The sequence below is a fragment of the Kogia breviceps genome, chromosome 1 (assembly GCF_026419965.1).
Source record: "Kogia breviceps isolate mKogBre1 chromosome 1, mKogBre1 haplotype 1, whole genome shotgun sequence".
NCBI classification, from domain to species: Eukaryota; Metazoa; Chordata; class Mammalia; order Artiodactyla; family Physeteridae; genus Kogia; species Kogia breviceps.
Window position 1 is genome coordinate 22803656 of NC_081310.1, and position 16957 is coordinate 22820612.

Consider the following 16957-nt stretch of genomic DNA (forward strand, 5'->3'; position numbering starts at 1 on the left):
TTATTTGGGGGCAGAAAAGACAGGTATTGGCAGATTCTGTGTTCTCCTGACACCTCTCTCTTTACTTATCCTGGTTCAGTTTAACTTTGTGCAAGACACGTGATACGCGCTAATTCAATACCATGCCACACCCCACAGAGAGTCAGGGAATTCTGAAGCTAAGTTTCATTACCCGCTTAGAAGAGAACAGAATGATCAAAATGAAATGGAGTTTAGTCAACTGCCAATGTTGAAGAAACTCATGGTATCATAAGCAGTGTTCTCATATCATCACTTTGGAGAAACACCATTCATGAATGCTACAGGAGTACCTCACACACACTACTCAGCCAAATCTATAGGAGACTGTCCAGTAGGAAAATGAGGTAATCATTTTGATGCTCCAGAGTTCTGTTTAAACAATAAAAATGAGACTCTAGAATCCAAATCTAGTGTATGATTTTGTATCAACTGAATATCTCTTTGTATCTACATATAAAAAATTATCATGGGGGAGTTCCTTGGTGGCCTAGTGGTTAGGATTCCGGGCTCTCACTGCCATGGCCCTAGTTCAATCGGGGAACTGAGATCCTGCAAGCTGTGCAGCATGGCCAAAAAAAAAAAAAAAAAAATTATCATGGATCTAGAGATTATCATACTAAGTGAACTAAGTCAGACAGAGAAAGACAAATATCATATGATGTTGCTTATATGTAGAATCTTAAAAAATGATATAAATGAACTTACTTACAAAATAGAAATAGACCCACAGACACAGAAAACAAACTTATGGTTACCAAAGGGGAAAGAGGGGGGAGGGATAAATTAGGAGTTTGAGATTAACATATATGCACTAATATATATAACATAGTTGACCAACAAGGTCCTCGTAACTATACTCAATATTTTGTAATAACCTATCAGGGAAAAGAATCTGAAAAAGAATATATATATTGATATATACATATATTTATATATATAAAACTGAATCACTTTGCTGTACACCTGAAACTAACACAATGTAAATCAACTATACTTCAATAAAAAATATCAAATCAACTATATATTCAATTAAAAATAAATAAAATCAAAACAAAGAGGAGTATAGACAAACAGACTGGACAATGAAAATACGGAAAATTTCGAAACTTAAGCTACAAGATCTAGCACTTACCAAATAAAAAATTTTCAGATGAAAAAAGAAATGATAAAAGAACAGTGATTTGCTGGATGATGATATAGAGCTTAGCTGTTAAATATGATAGCTACTAGCCATATGTGGCTACTTAAATTTAAATCAATTAAACTGAAATAAAATTTAAAATTCAGTTCCTTGGGGGCACCAGCCCCATTTAAAGTGCCCAGTAGGCACATTGCAGAAAGAAATGTCAGACGAATGCCAGGTGTGAGGACCAAATATTCTGCTAGTTGTTTCAGTTTTTCTTTTCAAGTGTGTAGACATAAACTTGGAAATTTTATGGTTTCCTTTCTCTGAGGTTGAAATGTTCTTTTAACTTTATTGCATAGCTATGTGAATCGGGGTCGTGAAAGACATACAGAAGAGTCTTTCCTGCTCAGAGGCTTTTGGGTAAAAATCACTGAAAGAAGAAAAGGAATCATCCTTTTAAAAAACTCAACACGCTGGGTTCAAAATCTGTTTCGTGTTTGCTATTTGAATTTATATGACGCTGACTAAACAACAAAAAAAGCTCCTGAACATTTTATCACTTTCCTGGCACATTAATACCTTTTGGGGGTGTTGTCTCTCAATCTCTTGTAACCACTGGTTCTGAAATAAACTTCAGAAACTGAAGAGGCCTGGGCAGAAGAGGAGATGAAATCAAAGCGAGGCCAGGATCAAAGGGGCAAACGGCTCTCGGATCTCAAGGTGAAAGCAGAGCCATCGACTCCCCTCGGCTGCCTTTTCCTGGCTCTCTCTTTAATAAACACCCAGGGCTCCAGAGCCAGGCCTTAGGGCAGCGCAGAGGGGAAGAGAGTACTTAGCACTTGGAGAGGAAAGGCAGGCCTCTGTGATGTTTGGGGGAGTCAGTGACAGGAACCGTGGTGGGAAATGTGGAGGAAGCAGAACAGGATGGTAACCCCAGATGGCTCCATCCTCCCCAGCCTGGGCTGTTACAGAGCCAGTCTTGGCTCCAGAGAATGTTTTCTTTATGTGTTGCTTTACTACTGCGTTTTTACTTGTATTTACCAGCTTTCCCCCCATTATACAGGAAGCATCTCTGAAAACTGTCTTCTATTTCACCTTGCCCTTCCTTTGTGTCTATTTCAATAGGTGTTACTGACAGACCAAATACAAATAATGGCCAAAAGCGCTCAGCAAATCAAGTGGTAAGGCGCAGAGCCCACCTGTTAGTGAGGGGGAATCAGACCCCTGACCTCAGTGATCCTTGTCTTCAGCTAACCGTGAACTTTGGTTTGTTATTCTGTAACTGGTAAACTGACTTGCTTTGGTAGAAGAAAGTACTTTACAGAGCTTATGTAAAAGGTATTAAATTTCACAGATTATCTATTTTGAGAAAGAACTTGCAATAATTATTTTTTAAGATATTGCCAAGGATCGGGCTCTTTCCATTTTGCGTTTGGAGAAACAGGTATAGAAGAATGAACAAATATTCATTGTGCATTCGCAGCAGGGTAAATGAGTAAGGAATCTAGAACTTGGATTTAGTGAAAACCACTTATGATTTTTTAGGTGTTTGTCAAGCAAAAGAGAAGCAGAAAATAACGTTAGAGTGAACGTATTCCCTAGAGACCCTGTAGAGGCTTACAGAATGCTCACCTTAGTCAATGAAAAGCCCAAGAGAACTGGGAAAACTGTTCCTACTGTGCAGTAACACCTCTTTTCAGATATATTACATTGCATTCTTTGCTTCAGTTTTTAGAAGTTAGTTTTTTTTTTAAATTCAGATTTTACCAGTTTTTCCACTAATGTTCTTTTTCCTTTTCCAAGGATCCAACCCAGAATACCACATTGCATTTAGTCATCAAAAAACTAGGTTTTAAAAATGAACTTATAACAATAATACAGGCACATAATTTAAAAAATAATAAAGCACACCGAAGGGTATAAAATAAAGTCTCCAACTATAACACTTCACTCCAAATTCCAACCCTGGGTTTCTACTGTCTCCTCAGCGAGGTTATTTTTTTAGGTATATGCAAGCACAGACCATTCAAACTTCATTTTAGAGCAAAAGGAGGAGAGAAGGGGAAAGGCTGAAATCTTATTTCAACATAGAGGATTATAATTCCACACAGACTCTCAGGAAAAGTCATAAGAAGAGAATGCTCATTTAGTCAGTTTGGAGGATTATCAAGCTGCAAATTGAACACTGCAATTTCTTACTACCAGTTTAAAAGACAGAGAAAAGACTGTCTTACATGTTTAGATTTCTTCATCAAATCGTCACCAGGCACTCCATTCGTGTCTGCAGGTCCATTTTCCTGGTAAAAGTGCAAAACAGGCTGGTTCGGGGGCCCCTCACAAGTGAGCAGACAGCAGCAGAGGGTGGGGGGATTTCCACACAGGCCGGAGAATGCTGATGGCTCTTGACCCCTGGGCAGAGTTTCTGGGTTGCTGGGCCATGTGGCTCTTAAACCTCAGCTGGCAGCCAGCAGCTGGCAAACCTCTGCTTTCCTTGCGTGGTTGGCCTCCTGATCTCAGAGTGACAGCAGTGGAACTCGGGGTCTGCGTGGATCTGGCTCCATCACCTCTGCCTATGACTGGGAACCCAACGGGCCCAATGTGCCTGGAAGAGAACAACACCGAGACTGGAGAGGGCCAGGGGGCTTCATCCTCCTCTGAGGCTGGCAGGGGAGCTCAGCAGGGGTCCCAGGGGTCATATCTGGAGACCAGCTCGGCACAGTGCCTTTGGAGTCATTTGGGCCTCGTCTAGATTGTGGAGTGTTTCTTGATCTGTAAAACTGGGATAGGAATAGCTACTTCATAGGTACAGAAGTACAGCACAGCCTAGCACAGTGACACTACAAAAATGGTTTTTGAATTAATGAAAGAATGAAGGAGCATAGTAAAATAAGAGGGTCTGACCTCCCATCCCATACATCCTCTGCCTAAAAACCCCAATGACCTGGCTAAGGAATAAGGGAGGAAGCGAGGAGAAGGGAGAAAGAGAAAGGCAGGGTAAGGGGTGGGTGCAGATGGAGAAGCAGGCTGTGAGAATGGTCAGACTGCCTACAAGAGCCTCAGGGGCTGCGTAAGGGCTCTGGGACACGGTCCCTGACCCTATCCCCTGTCCCCACGGGGAGAGAATCAAGCACAGGGCTCCTCTTTGCAGCTGCCCCAAGAATACTTTTTGCTTTGACACCTGGAAAGTCCATCCAGGACGAAAATATCCAAGCTCTTCCTGAGGCTGTCTTGTAGCATTCTAGAATGGATAGAGACAGGTGGGGACTGTAGCCTAAGAGACCCTCCCAACTCAGAGCCCTCTCTGAGTCAGTGACAGTAAATGGTCCTGGTGAAATCAGGGCTCAGGTTCTGGGAGCAAGAAGACCCAGGCCTTTGGGCTCCTCTCCTGAGGACGTGCACTCTGGTGGAGCAGTTCCCATACTGGACCATGAGTTTCTATAGAGTGAATTCAGTGGCATCCAATTCAACGGATGTTAATTGGTGCCTTATGCATAGCACCTTATGCATAGTAGATGTACAAAGCAAACACTCAGACTTGAACGAGAGAAGTGGTTCCTGTTAAGACGTTACAATCTAGGAGGGGAAGCAGATACATAAACCATAACCACAGTACAAATCAGGGTAAAATGGGAACCTTAAATGAGGACCAAAGGGCAGAGGCAAGAGAGAGTGGAAACTTGGTGGTGCCCCTTTCATCTCCTCCCTTCCAGCTCAGATGCGTCTTGAGCATTGGTGGCTATCTCCAGAAAGGCCAGATCAGGAGTCAATAAATGAGTCTAGAAAGGCACATTCTCAACCCTGCTGTGCCTAGGGTACCCTTATTCCTAGGCCTACAGGGACATTCCAGACAAAAGGTCTCCTCCCCTCCAAGGTGAGTTTACTGCCTCTCTTTGAGGTCTCTTTATCTGCACCCCCTTCTTCTGATTCAGGATTTGTTAGGGAGGCTTGCAGAGGACAGGGGCTGGGCTGTTTGACCAACCTGGTATAGGGTCTAGCACATAGCAGGGGTGGGTAAATAAATACCTTTGATGAAGACAGACGGGGCAGCGGGCAAGGCTCACTGACCTGGCCGTGCGAGAGAGAAGCGGCCCCCGGCCCTCGCCGCCCTGAGCGGGTGACCTGACCCCAGAGGAGGGCGGTTCCGCCCGCACTCCGCCCACGCACTCGAGGGGCCCCCTAGCCGCCGCGCTCGCGGGGCAGACCCGCTCTGGGGGATGTGGATTGCGGTGGCTGTGGCGGGACTGGCGGGGCGGATGAACGGGGGAGGGGTCGGAGGGGGCCCCGGCCCAAGTTCACGCCTCCCTCCCTCCATCCCACGGGCAGCGGAAGCGATTATTCCCCACCGGCGTCTGGCGGGGCGGGGGGCGGGCTCGCACCCCGAAGAGACACGGGCCTCCCCGCGTCCACCCCTTTGATCGCACCGCCACACCGGGGCCCCTCCCTCGGCCCCGGGGCCGGTATAACTAGAGGCCGTGCCCCTCCCGGCGGCGCACTGGGGTCCGGCAGCGATGGCCGCAGCTGAGCCCAGCCAGCTCCAGTTCGGGGAGATCGCCGCGACCCCCGCCTACCGGCCCGCCCACCCCGGCGGGGCGTTCCCGCCGCCCCCGAACCCCGCCGCTGCTCTGCTCCCAGCGCGTCCCTCGGGCCCCGGTCCGGAGCGCGGCGCCCCGGTGGCCTTCGCCGGCTTTCTCGGGAGGGGTCTCGGGCCCGCGGCGCCGCCCTCCGCCGCCCTGGGCCCGCCTGCGCCCCCTAAAGGCGCGGCCGTCCCGTCGGCGTCGCAACGCCGAAAGCGCACGTCGTTCAGACCCGAGCAGCTGCAGCTGCTGGAGCTCGTCTTCCGCCGGACCATGTACCCCGACATCCACCTGCGTGAGCGCCTGGCCGCGCTCACCTTGCTCCCGGAGTCCAGGATCCAGGTGAGCGGCCGCGGAGGGCCGGCACGTTCTCCGGTGCCACTTGCTTGACGTTGGGCAAGTTCCTTCCCTTGAGCCTCGGTGTCCTCGGCTGTAAAACCAGTACCTTTTGTCTACGGTGATTGTGAGGCTTAAATGAAATAATTCAGCCGCATGCTCAATGACTCTGCCTCTCACTGCTGAGGATAATAAGGGCCCCTCCGAGGAGGCTAGCTGGTCTCTTGAAATGGTCAGAAAGTAAATCCTCAGCAGGAAGGTAATAGGAAGTATTTTCACACTTTTTCCTTATCCAGGAAGAAGGGACAGATGAGGCACAGTTGGTGTTTCCTCCTGCTGGCTCACCAAGTTGCCCCCTGGGCCCCTAGGCCACTTTCTTGGCAGGTATTGGGTCTGCAATGTGGGTTGTAAAGGATGTAGCGTCTTGGGGTAAAGCCTGAAGCATATGGAGCTTCTCGTCAGAGTTTGAAAAATCTAGCGCAAGGTGCGTTTGTTGCCTAAAGTAATAAGGACAGGTTCCTCGGTATTTGTGGGGAAATAGTGAGCTGAAAAATTTATTCATAGAAGTGAATGAAGTCCACTGAGCAAAATGCCTCCGTAAATAATTTGACAGGGGAGTACACTTTGAAAAACTAATTTTCCAAATGCTTTTAAGGGCTATCATCTTTAAGCATAGTAGCATTTTTTCCTAAAATTCTTAAGTGCTGCTATTTCTGTGGCCTCATTTTTCATTGCAGATATCCCTATATAAAGTATAGCTAGAACTAGGTATTATTCCAATTTTGCACCTGGGAATGGTGAGGCCGAGAAAGCTAGGTGCTCTGATTTGTGAAGTGTTCTGTGAAAACCATAAGGTTCGGGAGCAGGGAGCCGGGGCATGTTAAACTGGAACTTATTATGAACTATGAAGGTGTGTAATAGTAGCATGAGGACTCCAACCAAAAGTGGTTTTTCTCTCCCCCCTTCCAGGTGTGGTTCCAGAACAGGCGCGCCAAGTCGCGTCGTCAGAGCGGGAAATCCTTTCAGCCTTCAGCCAGGCCAGAGCTTTTCCTCCACCACTCTGCTTGTGAAACTGAAGCAGAATATTTGAAGCCCCACCTGCCTCTGGAGGTAGATGTGAACTGCCTGCCGGATCCCAACAAGGTTGGAGGAGACATCTCCGACCCTAGCTCCCAAGCTCAGAATTTTGAAACCTATTCTCCTCTCTCTGAAGACATTGGTTCAAAGCTGGACTCATGGGAGGAACACATCTTTTCTGCCTTTGGTAACTCTTGAGGAGTCTGGGAGAATTCAGGATAATTTCAGAGGAACCATGACTGACAGCCAGGGAGACACACATCAGAGTACCATCCTTTCTGGCCTCCATGTTAAGGACTTGTCCATGTTAACCTTGGTAATGGTTTTGGGTCATCTCTCACCTGTGAAGCTTCTTCCCCTTTTGCCCATGAACTTTTGCTCATGGCCTGTTCTTTCTATATAGAACTATATAGAACTCCCCTAGGAGTTCTGGCGTTTTTTACCAGTGCATCTCCAAATCCGAACTTTCATTTTGGTCTGCATACCTGCTCCTTCCTACCAGTCCTGTTGTTATTTTTTTGAACTAGTTTTTCAGAACTCACTATCTTCACAAGAACTTCTTGGTTCGACTCAGTTTCCCCTTGTGCTTAACAGTTGCTGTCTTCATATGGCTCCTCCAAGGCTTATACCCTTAGACTCATGTTAACCCAGCTCCTTCAATCCTCATCCTATCAAGATTTACTACTTTTTAAATTTGGCCTGACATCTTTATGCTCATTCGTAGCTCCAGTGATTCTGCATCCAGATTATTTAAGAGCCCCCTGCCTCAAGTTTTTCAGCTTTTAAAAAACTACTCTCTAGAAATCTGTAGTAGCCTCCAATTGCTACCAAATTATAAAAACGTTTTGGTTACCCTTCCAGATAACTGACATTGATAGCCTACAGGATAATTATGTGCATCTTCTTAGGGTCACCCATCCACAATATATATATGCCTCTGTCTCAAAGCCACTCCTTTCAGTTTTAGAACCAAATGAATAACCTCTCTTTCAAAACTCTAGACCTCTCTCTTTCTGAAGGCTGTAACTTTTTCTAATCCTCATTTTGTACCTGTTACTTCAATCACTGCAGCATTACCCTTAGCACTTGTTATTGTACTTCTGTGCAACTTCAGTTTATTATTATTAAATGTTTTCCACAAATGTTTCACTTTCAAATGAGTTCTGTCCTTTAGATAGCACTTAGTACAGCGCTTCACTCCATAACTGCTCAGTACGTATTTTGTGGTCATGAGAAATATTTCTAAAAGAAAAGTTTCTGCAAATGTAGTTTATAAAGCCAGTAATCATGGTATCAGCAGGCCACTGTGCTGAGAAATTTAATTTGGTTAAAAGTCTATCCAGCTTTTTCAAAGTTTAGTAACATGAGTCTTCTGGTTTCAGATTTCTCTTTCCCAATTTATATGATATTCCCAATTTATATGATAAGAATGTATGTAAATTACTAAGTTAGCCCAAGATAAATGATTGCTTCGAGATTTTGAGGGTTTTCAAACTCCTAAGGACAAAAGGAAACTGCTTGTATATGAGGTAATCATAGGTGAGGTTTCTCTGTAAACTGTGCTGTGGAGGTGGCTCATGAGAAGCCATGGCCGGGGCCAGGACTCAGGTTTGTCTTTTTTTTTTTTTTTTTTAATGGACTTTTTTTTTTTTCTTTTGGCCATGCCACGCGACTTGCAGGATCTTAGTTCCCCAACCAGGGATTGAACCCGGGCCCTTGGCAGTGAAAGTGCGGAGTCCTAACCACTGGACCGCCAGGGAATTCCCCAGGACTCAGGTCTTGATGATTCCTAGAAGAGTCAGAGCTATGCTGAATGTCTCAGAGATCATACATGCCAGTTATCCTGATTTTCATAGAGGCGTTAAATGGCTTGCACTTTTCAGAGTAGCAAATCCACTATTAAAAGCAACCAGGACATAGTTCAGGCTTTAGTAGCAGACTTGCCTTCTGAACCCTTCTTAGAAGCTGTCTGAAACCAAAAATGAAATGATAAACATTAGTGCTTACCATTTTCAGTGCTTGGTATGTGCCAAACATCGTGCTTGGGGCTTGCCCCGGGGGTGGCCAGGAAGTCTCACAATCAGAGCGCTTCCTTTGCATTTAGACTTGTGACAAGGCCAAATGAGATGATATAAATACATTCACAACTGAGAGACATACAATAATTAACTTACAGTCCAGTCCCCTGCTGGGGAGAGACGCCCGCTGGGGGAAGCGCAGGGCAGGGGCCCCATCCGTCCCAAAGCTTGGGTCTGCAGCCAAGTGGGTGCGCGCGCGTTGCCTCCTGTCCGCGTCGCCTCCTGTCCGCATCGCCTCCTGTTCGCGTCTGTTTCCCCACTTGTACCAGAAAATACTACAGCACTGCACCATCTCTGGACGGTTGAACCTGAAGATGTGGAACCACAGACAAGGAGGAACTACATATAGGAGAGATGACTGTGAAGTTACACGGGGATTTCCCACGGCAGGGAGGGTTGGCCTCTAAACGCCCTCCCCACACCATATTCAAGGGTCAACTGTGTATCAGTCTTTTCCTTTATTGTTAGCACGTTGTGCGTCCACTTGAAGACATCTTTCCTGCTCCTGGATTATAAAGGTATTTTCCTGGGTTGTCGTCCTACAGTGGCCTTTCCCCTTTAGGCTTTCAGTCCACCTGGACTTATGGTGTGAGGTGGGGGGCAAGTCTCATTTGTCTGTCTGTCAAACTGTCCCAGCACCAGATTAACTTTTCAGTTACATCAGCAACTAATTGCTTTATTTTAAAAAGTAATAGAAACACTCCTATTAAAGTTAGTGAAGTACAAACCACTTCTTTCTTATCTATAGGCAATTTGAAGATTTTTGTTGGTTTTTTTTGTTGTTGTTGTTAGGGAAAGAAACCATTATAAAAAACCATTTACACTACTTTATTTCACTTGAACATTCGTGCGTCAGGATATTTTAATTTTATCATAAATGATTACTTAAATCACTGCCATGAACATTCCTGAATTTTGAATCACTTTAATTGTAAATACTAAATATAAATTTTAAAAAGCTAGAAAGACAATTTCAACACATTTTACATGGAAAACTTAAAACATTCGGTCTTTATTTTCTTTCCGTTCTTACTTTTCCTGGATGTTCTCAAATAAAAATAAGCAAATGACTTAAAAAAAAAACCTTGCAGTCCACTAAGGATCACATTTAAAGGAAACTTGGTAATTAGCTTATTAAGTTTATCATTGCATTTACATTGTGTTATGTCCTGTTTTCCCCAGTGAAGAGTTTAGAAAATCTACAAATATTTAAATATTGCCACAATTTTTTATGTGGGATCCTCTAAGAACAGTGATCTGTACCCCTCTCAAGCTCTTAGGAGACCCTAACTGCTAAATGTATCTATTATAGGCACTATATGTTTATTCCTCACAACTGCCATATAAGGTAGAGACTTATTGTTTTAAAGATTACAAATTTTAAGTAGTGGTTGACAAATCACATAGCTAATAAATGACAACCAGGACTCAAATCTAGGACTAAATCAGTCCACCATTTATTCACCACCATATAATGCCTGCTATACTGGCCTGGCCTTTTTAGTTAGGACTAATGATAATGTGACAGGTTTAAAGGCAACTCCTTAAGCAGAATTTGTACACCCAAGTGAGTACTGTCTCATCTTTCAAAGCAATCATCATGGAGGACCATACTTTTACTCCAGTGACACTAATGTTGCTTAGAGCTCTTTTGAGACTCTTATTTGTTCATTTGTTCCACAAATATTTGGTGCCTATAAAAGGTACTTTATCAGGGCCTGGAAATAAAATGGTAAGCAAAACCAGCAACGTTCCCTCCCCTCATGGACCAAAGAGGCCAGTATGGAACAAAAGAAGAAATATAAAATTGCAAATGTGACAAAGTGCTGGAAGGAGGGGTACACGAAGACCTGGAGATGATGTGTTGTGATCAAAGAAAGCTTCCCTGAGAAAGTGATGCTGAAGGTAAGATCTGTAGGATGATCAGGAGTTATCAAGGTAAAAGAAGAGGGAATGCAGAGGTCACTGACTGTGCAAAGGCCCTGTGGAGTAAGAAGCAGGATGGAGAAATTGTAGGGGAGGCTAGATCATACCTGGCTGTGTAGGTCTTGTAAGAGAGTTTTGAAATTGTCCCGAGAGCCGTTAAACTTCAGATGGGGATAACGTGACCAGTCCTGTGTTCTAAGAGTATCGCTCTGGCTGCATCTGAGGAGAGCTGAGTGGATACTGGGAGATAAGTTAGGAAATGACTGCTGTGTTCCAGGCTAGTGATGATGGCAGCTGGGTTCAGAGTACTGGTGATAGTGCAGATGGAGAAAAGTGCATGAATTCACAGGAAAAAAAATTTTAATTGGCAAGTTGTTTTGTAGATTCTCAACGGTAGCAAGTGAATCTGATTTTTGGAACTAACAGTAATTCAGAACCAAATCTACGTTAACACCTGATATGCTTGCTTGCTTGCTCAATCTGGCTTTGATAGTTTTCTTAAGAGCTCCAAAAATGTGTTAAGCAGTGGCAGCATCATTTAAATGAATGTACAGCTGACCCCAAATGACTACTTTGAATTATACAGATTTCTTCTTCCTTACACAAAAATAAAATTCAAATATATTCTTAGGCACAGTTCTTGCCATCAACATATGATGGCACTGAAAGATGCGGACAATGCTTAGTTAAATATGTGCAAAACCAGGTATAATTTATTTTATTTTATTATTTTTTTAACATCTTTATTGGAGTATAATTGCTTTACAATGATGAGGTATAATTTCAGTGTGACAAGTTAGCCCTAAGAAATGTAAAAGAAAAAATGTAAAAAATGCTTACCTAAGTCTAGGCAGAATATATTAAAAAATAAACCCTTCTCTAGGTCTATAGTAAGCCAAGTAACTTACTTACTTGTTTTCCACAGTGATTACTCAGTGATGGGAAAAAAAAACCCCTAATGATATTTTAATTCAAAATGACTTGGTAATTAATCTGTACCGTTTTTCCTAAAAAAATCATTTAGTGGAAATGATAATTTTAAAAAACTTTTTAAATAGAAGGAATACTTATCAACTTATATTAATTAAATGAAAATGTAGATAATATTAATTTTCATAGATCAATTTATTTAGAATTACAAATATTAAGAATAAAAGATTTATGCATTTCTTAATTAACATAACAGTTTAGCTAAATATAAACTCTGCACTAAAGTTCTGCAGTGGCACAATACCAACAAAGAATATGGAAGCATTTTTAAACTATACAAAAATTTCAAATGGAAAATAATCTTGTTTCAGTTTTATTATACATTAACATATAAAAAGTCTCATTTTATGAGACATCTAAAAGAATCAAAGCCACTTCTACAGCTATATCTTAAACTCCAAATCTGAAAACAATTTATTTTATTTTGACTTTATAATATTCTATATTAAAACAGAGAAAATTCCAAATACACACTTTTTACAAGATTAACATCTTAGGCAGGGTTTTCCTTAAAAAACCAAAAACCAAAAAAGCCCACAACCAAATACAAACCTTTTTCTCCATTTCCTAGCACTGGCTATTATATTTGTTTTCCTTATAAAATCTTTTTACTTTAAAAATTGGGTAACTGTTGGATTTTAACCAGTAATCTGGTTCAAACGTTGTGCAAATAAACAAAAAATATGAAAATAGTGTGTTATCAGTCTTTTTTTTAAAAAATAAATCCCATAGCAATAGCACATCTTCCCCTGAATTGATGGGAAGAGACATGCCAAATCCATTTGCTGAAATTAAGCATCTTGCAGTAATGTTTCTTTCCTACTCCTTCATTTTCTTTCAACAGACAAACAACAAAGGTTTCTTTTATAAATTATGATAAATTAAAATATTTATTATTATAAAATGATCTATAGAACCATGTCACATTGCAAGTATATATCATATATACTTGTAAAGTCCATATTTCCCACCTATATTCCAGTGGCTTCCTAAAAATGAGGACTCCCCGTATCTCATGATGTTATCTTTTGAAGACTGAGGTGGTGATCAACTAAATGAACTGGAGTTGTAATTTTCTAGATGGAATTTCCACATTGCCATGCATAATGCACAAAAAGACCATGTTTCTTCACGTTCTCCACTGTAGTCAGTAGTTGTCTGCATGGGTTGGGTTGAATTCATGCACGTTAAAAAGATGGTCAACATGTTCTTCCATGAAATTATATATGTTCAGACATTTTCAGTTTAAAAGTACTTGCTAATAAACATATGTAACATAAGCAGTGCTACTGCAGCTGAATAATAAAAGAAAAATAAATATAATGCTGGTCAGCAATGCTGGTTTAAGAAGCAGTACAGTATATTAAAATGCCTTATTTGGAGATTTAAATTTCCCTTGTTTTCCAGCAGTTAGGTTATTTGGTGTTGGAAGCCTATATAAAGGAAGAGAACTTCTCAAAAACAATGTCCTATGCAGTTGGAATAATTAAATCTTCTATTCAGTCTCTGTTGGTGTTATTTGCTGCAAAGGCATGTAAGTTTCCCATCTGGCTCAGGCCACTCTGAATATGTGCAACATGAATTTCTACATTATTCTGAAAGCAACTAAAGAAAGAAGAAACACGGTTAGCTACATTATCTCACAAAATAAAGAAAAACAATTTTTAAAAAAGGCAGAGCTGAATTGCAGTTAGGAAGTAGCTAAGATAATGACCCCACGTAATAAGAAATCTTCCCTTTACATTAGCCATAATTCTACTTCAGTAGTAATTGAAAAAGTATATTTGAAAGAAGCAAAGAAGCCACAGGAGTACTGGAAAGAGAGGACGAATCTCTCTTTGGGGAAGACTTCTAAGTTGAAATCCATGCTAAATCCAAACCTAAGTATTATATGTCTTCTGATTCCTTTATATAAAAAAATCCATCTGAAAATTCTACTCTGTCAATGGACTGGATATAACCGAAAAGCTCGTTTACAATTTATTTAAAGGATAAAAATCATATGAATACTTCATAAATATGTAAAAGTCTTCAAGCTTACACTGGAAATCACTATGAATTTAATATAAAAATAATTTGAATACATCTAATGAATTACCTGATATTAGAAGCATCTATTGTACTCTTGATATCATTTAATGAATCTGTAAGTGATTTAAATTCAAAGGAATTCAGGTCTCCTCCTTCTGCCAGACACTAAAGGAAAAAATATTTCAAAATTTAATTCAATTATAGTTCAGATACAAACACTCTGCTCTAATATACAGTTTAATTTTTTAGCAACAAATTAATTAGCATAGTTTGTTTAGGTGTCAAAATTAAGAAAATATTCTTAATATTTTCTCCGAAAAGTTCTCCGAAATTTACCTTAATTTGTAATAAAATAGCTGTAAGCCTGGAGATTAAGTCTGTCAGATTTTCATTTTCAACACAGGGCTGTCCTGTTGAGGAATTTGCATGCCGAACAATCTCCTGTGCTTCTTCCTCACACCTTCGTCTCATATCTGTCGGCTGATCTGCAGGCTGGAGCCCTTGGTCTGGAGCAAGCTGAATACAGATGATTAAAACATAAGATGGACATTCATAAGGCCATGATAATTTCTGTGTTTGTGCCCTGTTTTCAGGTTAGGATTTTTATAAATCTAGCATTTATAACAAAAATGATGCTCACTCTTACCTTAGAAGTTTTTTCTCCTCTAATTTTATTTTTTTTCTGATTTGTTTTATATTTTTGGTAACTTTTAATTTTGAGATACTTTATTATTATTATTTTTTAAAATTTCTTATATTTTTCTGTAGTACGCGGGCCTCTCACTGTTGTGGCCTCTCCCGTTGCAGAGCACAGGCTCCGGACGCGCAGGCTCAGCGGCCATGGCTCACGGGCCCAGCCGCTCAGCGGCATGTGGGATCCTCCTGGACCGGGGCACGAACCCGTGTCCCCCGCATCGGCAGGCGGACTCTCAACCACTGCGCCACCAGGGAAGCCCTAATTTTGAGATACTTTAAAACTTCTAAAAAAGAATAGAATAAAAAACTCTTGATAACCTTTTACCCAGATTCACTAACTGCTTATGGTTTACCGTTTGACTTAACATTTGCTCTTTCCCTGTCTGTATTTAATTTTTTTTCTCTTAACTATTTGAGAATAAGTTGCAAACACTGTGCCTCTTTACCCCTAAATACTCCAGTTTGTATTTCCTAAGTCCAAGCATATTCTCTTACATAACCACAGTGCAGTGATCACAATCAGGAATTTAGCACTATTTATAACGCCATTTTCTAACAGTCTATATTCAGATTTCATCAACTGTCCCAACACATAGCTAGTTTTCCCCCTGAAAACATTTGGTTGTCCTGTCTCTCTAGACTCCTTTACTCTGGAACAGTTCCTCGGTCTTTCATGACCCTGATATTTTTGAACAAAACCAGCCAATTATTTTGCATAATATCCCTCAATGTGGGTTTGTCTGTTTCCTTTTGATTAGACTAAGGTTATACACCTTTGGCAGGAACACCACAAAACTGATGTCGAGTTCTTCTCAGTGCATCATGAGCAGGAGGCGCATGATGTTTATCTGTCCCACTACTGCTGATGTTATCTTCGATCACCTCGGTTAAGGTAGCTATGTGCCTCCTAATCATCCCAGAGAGCTTCCTTGATCGTTCTTAGAGCAGCACACTGCTCCACCATGGGATGTGCCATAAGTTATTTAGCCAACTCCCTATGTATGGGCATTTAGGTTTTTTCTAATATTTTGCGATTATCAGTAACACTGCAGTGAAGAACCTTGTCTTCTAATACTTAAAAGTTTTTTTAAATTGAAGTATACATGAACATATAAAAGGATACAAATCCTAAAGTGTATGGGTTAATGAATTTTCACAGATCAAACATGAGAAAACAGCATCGAGACTAAAATGGAACATTCCCAGCCCCTCAGAGACCAATTGTCATCTTCCAGTATAATACTCCAAGGGTAACCACCATCCTGACTTCTAGTATCGCATGTTGGCTTTTGCTGGCTTTTTGACCTTTACATAAATGCAATCATGCATTATATATTCTTTTGTGTCTGACTTTATCTGTTCAATATTTACGTATGAACAAATGTTCACATATTTGTGAGTTCATCCATGGTGTTGTGAGTAGTTGAGTTCATTCATTCATTTTTTTTTTTCTAAGATTTGTTTTTGATGTGGACTATTTTTTTTTTTTTGATGTGGACTATTTTTTTAAAGAAGTCTTGGGCTTCCCTGGTGGCGCAGTGGTTGAGAGTCCGCCTGCCGATGAAGGGGACACGGGTTCGTGCCCCGGTCTGGGAGGATCCCACATGCCGCGGAGCGGCTGGGCCCGTGACCCATGGCCGCTGGACCTGTGCGTCCGGAGCCAGTGCTCCGCAACGGGAGAGGCCACAGCGGTGAGAGGCCCGCGTATCGCAAAAAACACAAACAAACAAGAAAACCCCAACAATAAAGAAGTCTTTATTGAATCTGTTACAGTATTGCTTGTTTTATGTTTTGGTTTTTTGGCTGCAAGGCATGTGGGATCTTAGCTCCCTGACCAGGGATCGAACCTGCACCTCCTGCACTGAAGGCAAAGTCTTAACCACTGGACTGCCAGGGAAGTCCCAAAGTTCATTCATTCTTATTGCTGAGAATTCCATTGTATATTATATGTCAGTTTACTGATTCATTCTAGTATTGATGGGTATTTGGGTAATTTCTAATTTCTGGCTATAATGAACAGTGATGCTATGTACTAGTGTATATCTTTTGGTAAATACATGTTCACATATATTTGGTATATATTTAGAAGTAGACTTGCTTGT

At 41.6% G+C, this 16957-nt stretch overlaps 2 protein-coding genes across 2 annotated transcripts in view; one reads left to right on the top strand and one right to left on the bottom strand.

The window, feature by feature from the left end:
* Positions 1–5655: 5655 nt before the first annotated feature.
* Positions 5656–8273, top strand: MIXL1 (Mix paired-like homeobox). The gene is made up of 2 exons (XM_059065884.2): positions 5656–6063; positions 7027–8273. The coding sequence occupies exons 1-2, from the start codon at positions 5656–5658 to the stop codon at positions 7330–7332; spliced, it is 714 nt and encodes a 237-aa protein (XP_058921867.1). The 3' UTR covers positions 7333–8273.
* Positions 8274–12246: 3973 nt separating this feature from the next.
* Positions 12247–16957, bottom strand: part of LIN9 (lin-9 DREAM MuvB core complex component) — a 100938-nt gene continuing 96227 nt past the window's right edge. The window contains exons 13-15 of the mRNA XM_059065742.2: positions 14496–14675; positions 14227–14324; positions 12247–13733 (exon numbers count right to left, since the gene is read on the bottom strand). Coding sequence (XP_058921725.1) covers positions 13628–13733; positions 14227–14324; positions 14496–14675 — 384 coding nt within the window. The 3' untranslated portion in view covers positions 12247–13627. The remainder of the gene's footprint in view (positions 13734–14226; positions 14325–14495; positions 14676–16957) is intronic.